The sequence below is a fragment of the Anopheles merus genome, chromosome 2L (genome assembly GCF_017562075.2).
Source record: "Anopheles merus strain MAF chromosome 2L, AmerM5.1, whole genome shotgun sequence".
In the NCBI taxonomy this organism is placed as follows: Eukaryota; Metazoa; Arthropoda; class Insecta; order Diptera; family Culicidae; genus Anopheles; species Anopheles merus.
The window spans coordinates 5,211,239-5,221,717 of record NC_054083.1 but is presented as its reverse complement, the minus strand read 5'-3'; the positions used below and the strand labels follow the sequence as shown (position 1 = coordinate 5,221,717).

The window sequence follows — 10,479 nt, the reverse complement described above, 5'->3', positions numbered from 1 at the left end:
TGAACTAAAACTGCCAGTTCATTTCGTGACGCAAGAGGAGGTTTTAGCAGTTCCAGAGCCGTTCGAACTTTTCGCCCAAGCATAGCTTCCGCTGGCGATTGTTTGTTCTCTAGCACCGGATTGGGAGTCGTACGGTAGGTTTCTAAAAAGATGTCAAGAGCTTCCTCACGAGTTGCTCCACCTTCCTCAATCTTCCTTGTTGACCTCTTGAAAGTGTCTACGAAGCGCTCGGCCTGCCCGTTTGACTGGGGATGAAATGGTGCCGTTGTGATGTGCTGAATACCACGACTGCTGCAATACGCTGAAAAATCAGCACTGACGAATTGCGGCCCATTATCGCTGACCAGTGTTTCTGGGTATCCAAATCTCGCGAAAATGCTTCATAATACTGCGATGGTTGCTCTGGTTGTTGTTGTTCGCATTTTTATCACTTCTGGCCACTTCGTGTGCGCATCTACCGCTATCAAAAAGTAATCACCTTCGATCGGCCCGGCGAAATCGATGTGAATGCGCTGCCACGGCTTCTTTGTCCTCGGCCAGGATATCGGTATCTCGCGTGGCGAAGACTTTGACGCTATCGCGCAAGCATGGCATGTTTTAACATAGTCTACTACATCTCTGTCTACTGGTGGCCAATAGACATAACTCCGAGCTATGGACTTCATCCTCTGGATTCCTGGGTGCCCTTTATGCAGCTGTTTTAGACACCGCTGCTGAAGTTTGGTTGGGATTACCACCCTTTTTCCGAACAGAATGCAACCTCGGACCGTGGTGAGGGCCTCGCCTCTGTGGTAGAAACAAACCAGTTCTGTAGCGTAGATGATGTTTTGGGGCCACCCATCCATGATGTACTTGTAAACTTGTTGCAGCACCGGATCGGATGCCGTGGCCTTCGCAACGTCACTAAAATTGAGTGGAAATATATTAATTAAATTTAGTGCTACGTATCTTACGTCATCTTCCAACTCAGCGCTTGCGATAATGTATTCTGGATCCGGTTTTGTGTGCTCATTAATAAGTCTCGAAAGCACGTCCGCATTGCCAAACCTCTCGGTCTGCACATACTCGATGCTGAAATCGTACATTTGCAACTGCAATGCAAATCGCTGCAATCTGTTGGCTGTGTACACCGGAATACCTTTGCTAGACCCAAAAATCCGAAGCAAAGGTCGATGGTCGGTCTGTAGTGGAAAATGGCGCCCAAACAGCATCTTGTGAAATTTCTTAACAGCAAAGATAATGGCCAATCCTTCGCGGTCGATCTGGCTGTAATTGGCTTCGGCCTTCGTGAGGGCTCTCGATGCATGCTGCACGACTTTTAGGGAGCCATTCATAAAACGATGGCTAATCATCACGCCTAGACCTATCGACGAAGCGTCTGCAGACACAACTATTTCCGCATTTGGGTCGTAATGCGTGAGCAGCAAATCAGACGATAACAGCTCCTTAAACCTTTTGAAAGATTGCTCACACTCGTGCGTCCATTCAAAATTTCTGTCGTTCTTCAGCAGTTCATCCAGCGGGTACCGGAGCTCTCGCATCTTCGGTAGGAATTTACCATAATAGTTCACGGCTCCTAAAAAGGACCGAACTTCGCTCACGTTTGTTGGTGCTGGCATTTTGCGTATAACGTCGATCTTCGCTGGGTTTGGCCTAAGACACTGTCTATCTTTCACAAAGCCCAGGTACTCAATCTGCAACATTTTGAATGAGCATTTTTCCGCACGGATTGTAAATCCGTAGTCCTTTATACGACGGAAAAGATTGAGGAGGTTCTCATCATGCTCGCGTTCTGTTCTTCCTCCAACAACTACATCATCCATGTACCCAGAAGTACATTTCATTCCAGCGAGCATTGCATCGATTAGTTGTTGAAACACGGCTGGGGCGATCTTTATGCCTGGCGGTAAACGATTATAGTGATACAATCCGAGATGCGTGTTAATAGTTAGAAGAGGACGATATTGCTCGTTTATCTCGACTTGCAGAAATGCATCGGACAAATCTATCTTACTGAAAAATTTGCATTGTGCTAATCTTGCAAATATATCGTCTGGCAGTGGGAGTGGATACTCATATGACTGGAGAGCAGCGTTCAGGCCAGTCGAATAATCTCCGCATATTCTTATGCTGCAATTTTTCTTCCACACCACTACAATTGGGGCTGCCCAGTCCGAATAGTCGACTGGGGTAATCACGCCTAAGCCTTGCAAGTGATCGAGCTCTTTATCCACCGTTGCTTGCATCGCATATGCTACAGGGCGCTTCGGGCAAAACACCGAACGGTGAAACACCTCGGGGAATCGACTCTCCCATTTTTCAGATTCAGCTTCGATTCTATTACAGAAATGGTTCATCGGTACAGAACCAAGCTCAAATAGCTCTATTAAATCGGCTCCCAGAAGCTGCAAATCAGAAGCTATTACCCGTATTACGGCAACCCTCGTTATGTCCCCAATCGTTACCTGAGCAGAGAATTCACCATCCAGCTGAAGGTGAGAACCAGACGCTGTTCTCGCATGGACTTCTACCGGTCTCAATGTTGGCTCATCAAGCTGCTGCCAAATTTTTCGTCTAATGACAGTTATATCGGAGCCGGTGTCTTGCTGTAGGCGAACCCTGTAGCGATTGATCAAAACATTATCAAATTTTCTTGCATGGCGCACGCTGTGTACATTCACGGTAACTGTACGTGTGTCCACCGGTGTGGTTTTGTTCCACTTGTTGAACTTTCTCTTCTTTGGCCACCACTTCTTCCGCTGATTACAAAATCCTTCGCGGTGGCCCGTTCTCCCGCAATCACAACACTTGTGTAGGGCATACGGGCACTCCCTGGCCCAGTGTGGATCGGCACACAACCAACAAGATCTGGAAGGCTTGCTTGTACCCTCGAAATTGTTCCGCTGCTGATTCTGCTGCCCTTGCTGAAATCTACGCACCTGTGTTTGTTGTTTCTGCTGCTGCACTTTACTTCTACTTGCACTGTGTATCGCTAGGACTTTCTCCTTCGCCTGAGTAGCGATCATGGCGCTGTCCACCTTTAGACTGGAGATTCGCTCACATTCAGCGGAGAGTTGCTCCAACGTGACATCTGCTCTCTCCTCGATGCGCGAGAGCAATCTCGTCCTCACGTCTGCATCGGCATCGTCCTTCAAGCCGCACACCAGTATCAAGCACTTAAACGGCTCTTCGCTCATCGCCGATAACTCAAAATTAACACAAGAGCGGTTAACACGGCAGACAAACGACAACAGGTCTTCATTGCGTGATTTAATCAGCTGCAAGCATTTGTATCGCTTGCTCACGAGGGTTTCCGCTCTCCCAAATAAAGCGGTCAGCTTCTTAACCGTTTCATCGAACGGCTCATCACGAGGGACATTTGGCAGTATGAAGCTGGCGTAGCGTGCGTATTCTGCAGGGCCCAGCTTGCGTACCAGCAAGCGTACTTTCGCTGCATTATCAAGACGAGAGGCATCTTGCGCGAAAAGATCCTTATATCGGGCAAACCACGTAGCAAAGGTGATATCTGACTCCGCCTCATAGCGGAATTCCATGATGCTGCCCGACAACGCTTCCATGATGAGTTCGGGAATGCAGGGGGCCACGGCCTGTGAGGGAACAGTCCGGCTCGGCTGTGATAGCGACTGTGGCTGTTGCAGCATACGCGAAATGAGCTGCTACTGCTGCTGCATCTGTTGCTGCTGCTGCATCTGTTGCTGCTGCTGCTGCATCTGCTGTTGCATTAGCTGCATCATCTGCATCATCATCGCTGAATCGGTGGTGGGCGCTGCAAATGCGGCTGGCGATGGCTGCGGAGCTGCATTCTGCAATGGCGGTTGCACCATCGACGCTTGCCCTTCGCTCGCGGGCGGCAGAAGATGCTGCGACGGGGCAAACGCGCTCGCACGCAGCAGGGATGCTCTTCTCTGGTCCACTTCCATAGAGAAGTCCGGTGCACCATTTTCGCCGGTGCTCATCCTTCTACGCTTTGCTCGCGGTCGCGTAATTTTTTTTTTAAAAGAACAGCACTAAATTCGCACACAACTAATCACAAGCCTTTTCCTGTTTTTTTTTCTACTCGTCGCCAGTGTTATGTTCCTTTCTTTCTTGGGTAACACAGAGAGGTACACGCGTTGTTAACATAAAACGAAACATTGAACTTATATTAACATAAAAACTCTTAGACGTTATTCTAACGTAAAACGCGGACAGTTCCCGCCGTTCCCTTTCCGTGCGCTTCCTTGAATTGCCAGTTGCCAAGTGCCGGCGTGTTTGCCGGTCGAGCCCGTTGACCGCGCAAACGATGTCCCGGATGGATTGCACGCACACATCAACCGATGGTCGCTCACGCGCAATCCATCTGGTCCAGGTTAGCTCACAACAATTACTAGCCAGCATCAATTTGTTCGCTCCCTGTCGGATTCTTAGATCTAATTTCCATCTCCGTGTGCCGCGTACCCGCAACAACCATAGCCAGTGACACCCTATTATACGTATGTCCCTCGAGTTCAATGAAGTGTTAGATTTGCTCGATTTTAGTATGTCTACTTCCATGTTCAAGGAGTCACATTTAACGATGGCTTATAACTAGAGGTTTATTTATATGCTCCTTAAATGTTTATTTGTTTATTTGTAAATGTTAAGTGATTGGCCATAATTGGCCTTATAACTGATCTTATAAACTAAACTTATAATAACATAAAGCATCACGGTACAATGTAACATCAGCACAAAATAAATAACAAAGAGTATCACAACAAGAAAAACAGGTAAACCTAGGGAATTCCAATCGAAAGAGTCATAGTGCGCATTAAATCGGATAGCCATCGCAGTCAAAGGTTCATTATCGCTATATGCACGTCTAGTTTGGTCAACTCTTAGTAGCCTAAAGTTTCTTAAAATACGAGCAGGTACGTGGAAATTAACTCTAGCTAAAAGGTCCGGTGAATCTATCTCTCCTAGGATGATTTTTTTCATGAACAATATTTGCGCCGTTTCGCGACGAGTAGCGAGAGATTCGAGTCCAAAAATTAAACACCGGGCATGATAACTAGGTCTCGCTGCTACGTTACGCCAGGGTGTGAACCGTAAGACCAAACGGGTGATTTTGTTCTGCACTGACTCAATCTTATTCGACCATAACGACGACGATGGGCACCAAACTACTGAGGAGTATTCTAGGATGGATCTGACTAGTGATTTGTAGAGTGCGACAAGACAATGTGGGTCGGAGAATTCTCTCGACTGCCTGCGTATAAATCCTAGCATTCTGTTCGCTCTATCAATAATTTCGTTATGATGCACATGAAAGTCAAGTTTACGGTCAAGAGTAACTCCTAAGTCTTTTACTGCACTGTGTCGTTGTAATTGTGTACCGGAGATGCAGTAGTTAAACACTATTGGACAATTAGAACGGTGAAACGACATGGACAAACATTTATCAACAGAAATTTGTAGGTCGTTGTTCAGACACCAGTCGGAAAAAGAGTTGATCGATGCTTGCAGGACAAGACAATCACCAAAACACCTCACAGGAAAAAAAAGTCTAAGATCGTCCGCATACAATAAACATTCAGATTCCCTTACTACAGTAGTAACGTCATTGAAAAATAGAGAAAACAGCAAGGGTCCAAGGTTACTACCCTGTGGCACGCCTGAACAACTCACGAATTCCCTAGATGTCATACAATCAACTTTGACGCAATATCGACGATTGGTGAGGTAAGATTCGAACCACTCCACTAAAGGGGTAGAGAATCCAAGACGAGCAAGCTTCGCCAACAACAAGCGATGATTCACCCGATCAAAGGCAGCCTTAAGGTCGGTATAGATGACATCCATCTGGGCTCCCGAAGCGAATGCAGCATGGCAGTGAGATAAAAACTCCACCAAATTGGTGGTCACACTGCGGCGAGGGAAGAACCCTCGTTGGCGTGTAAATATCAGCGAGTGGCAACAGTTCAACAGCGAGTTCTGGACGACGACTTCAAAAACCTTAGCACCTGCAGGCAAAGTAGTAATGCCACGGTAGTTTTCGGTAGTAAGCTCTTATCCCTCTTTTTATGCACAGGAAACATGTAGGACGATTTCCATGCTACTGGAAACATACGCTGATTTGGCAAGAACCGCGGTTGGAATACCATCAGGTCCAGGGTTGTAGGATGGTTTGACCTGCTTGAGCGCCTTTAGCACAGAATCTCTGGAGATGTTTATGTCACGCACATTAACATCGACAGTGTCGGAGGGCACGTTGTTGAGAGCAGCATCCAATGATAAGCCAGGAGCTTCAGTGGCAAACGAACTCATGAAACGATCGACAAATAAATTGCAGGTTTCCTCTTTGGTACACGAAGTTGTTCCATTAAAGGAAACTATAGCTGGCAGAGAGCTGTTTTTCCGTTTTGTGTCGACATACCTTCAAAATTTTTTCGGTTTTCTTCTTAAGCTGAACTGTATACGGATCAAAAAACGAGAGTGAAGTTGTCTATTATAGCTTCGATATACATTGTGTGCAGCGATGAACCGCAATCTTGATTGTTGTGTTCCACTGTTTTGATAAAACCGATAGCAGGAAGATTTGTTTCGATTTAAGCGGCGTAATTGAGCATTACCCCACGGTGGACCCTGTCGTGGACGTTTTATAGGGCAACAGGCAGATAAATGTTCCGTAAATTTCCGATTGAACATATCGAGTGCATGGTTTACGTCCGGGTTTCCATCAAGGAATGACCAGTCAGAAGATTGCAGTAGATCATTTAGAATCGAAAAGTTAGTGCGACTGTAGTCGAGCATGCCTGATTCTTGATGGGATGTTGTATGATGTTCTGCTTTGGCTAAGCCGTTCGGCAGGCACAGCTCTATAGGCGGATGATGGCAATCAATAACAACTATAGGGAAGCGTGTTATTGTCGGTGGAGAGCATTGTTGCAGGACATCGTCGCATACAAAGATCAAATCGAGGTAGTTAATCGACGCATTATGAATTTTGTTAATCTGGTACAGTCCGTTGCTATTCATACAATCAAGAAGAAGGCGACAGTTGTCCGTGATCCTCGAGCTTTCGTAGACAACTTGGAGCATAATTGGATTTGTTTCATCGGGTATCCAATTCAGGTTTGACAAATTGAAGTCTCCGAATAACAAACACATTTCATTAGCTTTACATGCTACGTCGTCAATAGTTGAACAGATTGTATGAATAACCGACGTGTTATTTGCCATGTCAGGAGGAACATACATTGCGCCGATAACATACGTTTTCTTAATACTGTAAATATTTAACCAAAGTTGCTCGACAGTGTCTGTTGTAGAACATAAGAGTACTCGCAAATATAATGTAATTATAAGGTTGCCGATTAGACACGATGGTCCGTCGGTTATATAGATTAAATAAAAAAATAAATAAATAAATTTCTCGAATGAAACCTCAACCCACTGAAGCACCGTTGATCAAACGACCTTCCTAGGCTTTTTAAAGCGACGCGAGCTTGGTGTCAATTTTTCCTGCTCATTTCTCCGGCTAGGAGCCAGTGTATTGAAATTTTGTGTAGGGGCCTTTAAATTTTTGTCTGTGTATGATGTGTGCTTGTGGCTGTTGTAACGGATTTTCTTTGTGGTTAAATGCAGCGTTCTGTTCTGTGTTCTGTGCATTGGATTTTAGCAGCAAGTGTCTCCGCGTTTTTTTTTGGTGAGCTCGTGCACCGACCATCCACACCAAGACACCAAATGCATGGGGCCCCTTATTGACGGGGTCCCTTATTGACGGGGCCTCCTTACCGACGGGGGCCCTTACCGACGGGGCCCCTTCATCGAAGAGTCCACATAATCGTTGGGGCCCCGTAAACCACCTCTTGTATTCACGCAAAAAGTTGTATGTAAATAGTGATAAAACATCATTTTAATATGAACATCGCCCAGTTCCTTTTTGGACATATGAATACCACCCCTTCTCGATTTCCCCTATTTGTCAGTTGACCACAAAAGTTGAGTAGGGCCCCGCGTGAAAATTTAAGGTTTTGCGTTAAAAGCAGGCACGCTCCACGATCTCAGGCTTGAGATGTGAATACCATTTTTCGCGTGAAAACAGCAGTCTGTTTTCGGCACACATCTGCAAAACAAGTATAGGGGCCCCCAGACAAGCACAGGCACGTTTCATCCAAGCCAAATTGAAAAGCGCACACATCGATATCGATGGAATCGTTTCTCGAATGAAACCTCTACCCACTGGGGCACCGTTGCTTGCTTGATGTTAGTAAATTTTTCCTACTAATTTTACCGGCTACGAGCCGGTGTAATGTTATTGTGTTTCGGGGTTTTTAAATTTTTGTTTGGGTGTGTTGTATGCTTGTGTTATGTAACGGGTTTTCGGTGGTAGTTAAGCGCAGCGTTATGTGCATTCCATTATAGCAGCAAGTTGCTCTGCGTGGTTTTGGGTTTGGGTGTCTCGTGCACAGGCCACCCACACCAGCAAAAATTGACGGTTTCTTGCTCTGTCCAATACTTTGCGCCTACAATGATGAGGTATTGATTTGAGCTGTGCGCGTTCTTCGCTTGCGACTTTGATGCAACCCGCTGCGCAAATTCGAGCAGTTTCCAGCGCAGGAAATGTACCAAAATCTGTGCTGGCCAGCGCAGATTTTGGCTGGTCTCCCGCGCTGGACTTCAGCGATTCCTGCGCTGGGTCGAGCAAGTTTAGCGCCATCTGTTGGCGAAATGGACGAACTATTTATGGCGGCGGAGCAAAAAAAACGGTCAAAAAATTTAAAAATATTGGCGCCCATTTTTTCGTCCGCTTCTTCTCCCTTCCTCACCCTGCCTTACCTTACTTGTACTTGCGGCGCTTCTGCCCGTGCCTTCCGCCGCCAGCTGATTGGTTGTTGTGGTGTATACGTTGATACTCATATGTGCATTGCGGTTATGTATTGTTATTGGTGGGTGTTAGCATTCATTATTTGTGTGTGACCTTCAGACGCTGTGGGAGAAGCTGGATTGGGATTCGAAGTGTTATTGGTGTATTGATGGTTTATTTTATTTCGTGCCGCTGCTGATGAGACCATTCGATGCCCGTGCCAATCGAGGGTGAAGAAGCCTATTTAAAACAAGCGTAGGAGAACGTCTAACACTAATCTAATATTTTTTTTAATTTGAACATGTTTGATGCTTCAACGACCTTCTAAGCATCATGTAGCACAGTGTATAGTGGCAATAAAATATTTTTTTAAAAATATGCCTAAATCTGTCTCGAGTTTTTACCGCCAACACTACCGCCAACACCACCGTCCGTACCACCGCCAACACTACCGCCAACACCACCGTCCGTACCACCGCCAACTCCACCGTCCGTACCACCGCCAACGCCATCGTCCGTACCACCGCCAACACTACCGCCAACACCACCGTCCGTACCACCGCCAACGCCACCGTCCGTACCACCGCCAACACTACCGCCAACACCACCGTCTATACCACCGTCAACGCCACCGCCAACAACACCATTCCAGCCTCGCTTCCCGAGACCAAAGCTACAGTCGAGAACAAAATTCTGCGCCGCCCTACCGTCGTCCCTGCCAAAGCCGGAGTTCCTGCAACAGTTTCTGCTGTCGTTGCAACGGATGCTCCTGCCGTTGCTCCTCCTCTGACCGATGTGCTGCAGGTGATAACCGAGCTGTCAGCTACAATAAACCGCCCCTTCGACGAACTCGCCGCGGAAATAGTTAACCTGAAAAAGGAAGTGACGGTCACTCGGAAGACCGCCATGGCTACCGAGCTGACACTAAACAAATTGCAGAAAATCGTATGTGCCGATCCAGACGGTTACGTGCTTCCAGCGACGGACGGTTTCACGCTGCAGCCCATACGGCCAGAGGAGGAGCTGAAAAACATGGAGCAGAAGTTGACCGACAAGCAACATGCTAAGAACTGCCTGGCATGGTTGCAGAACGAGGTGATGGCCACGGATCCCACCAAACGGTGGGATCTTTTTTTCGACAGTGGCTTTATTTCGCGTTGCCGGTGGTCTCGGCGAAACAGGAAGGTGTCGATGTCACATTTTCCAAACGTATGCGAGCTGTTCCGCAAAGCCGCAGCGACCTGGAAGGCGCCCATTACGACAGCATACGTTGTAGTTTTTTTCAACTCGTGTTGCGGTATCCTGCAAAATCCAACAATATCAATTCAATGAACTCAAACAAAGAACTAATGGATAATGTAAATAATAATAATAATCTAGGTTAGTTTAGTGTAAGTTTTTTTTATAGCGTTGGTAGTAAAGTTAAGTTTAGTTTCGTTTAGTACTTAGTTAGTTTAGTTAGTTTTTTTTTGTTAGTTTTTTAGTTGAATTATTATTAAATTAATGAATTAATTCAATATGAATTCATGAATACAAAAAATGCATTCTGCCACACAGCACCTAAGATAATTTCTCATTATTTACCTTCCTGATCCGAAACACTTAACCAGGGTTTTGGGAAGAGGCATATT

The 10,479-nt window shown here is 46.2% G+C and overlaps 1 protein-coding gene across 1 annotated transcript; it reads left to right on the top strand.

The window, feature by feature from the left end:
* Positions 1–4,303: 4,303 nt before the first annotated feature.
* LOC121591421 (sulfated surface glycoprotein 185-like) lies at positions 4,304–9,690 on the top strand. Its single transcript, XM_041911888.1, has 2 exons — positions 4,304–4,369; positions 9,246–9,690. The coding sequence occupies exons 1-2, from the start codon at positions 4,304–4,306 to the stop codon at positions 9,636–9,638; spliced, it is 459 nt and encodes a 152-aa protein (XP_041767822.1). The 3' UTR covers positions 9,639–9,690.
* Positions 9,691–10,479: the final 789 nt, after the last annotated feature.

Excerpts from the sequence above, each read along its gene's own strand:
- LOC121591421 (XM_041911888.1), top strand. The coding sequence starts at position 4,304 with ATGTCCCGGATGGATTGCACGCACACATCAACCGATGGTCGCTCACGC. Across the intron at positions 4,370-9,245 it reads GCGCAATCCATCTGGTCCAG|TTTTTACCGCCAACACTACC; the intron begins GTTAGCTCACAA and ends ATCTGTCTCGAG.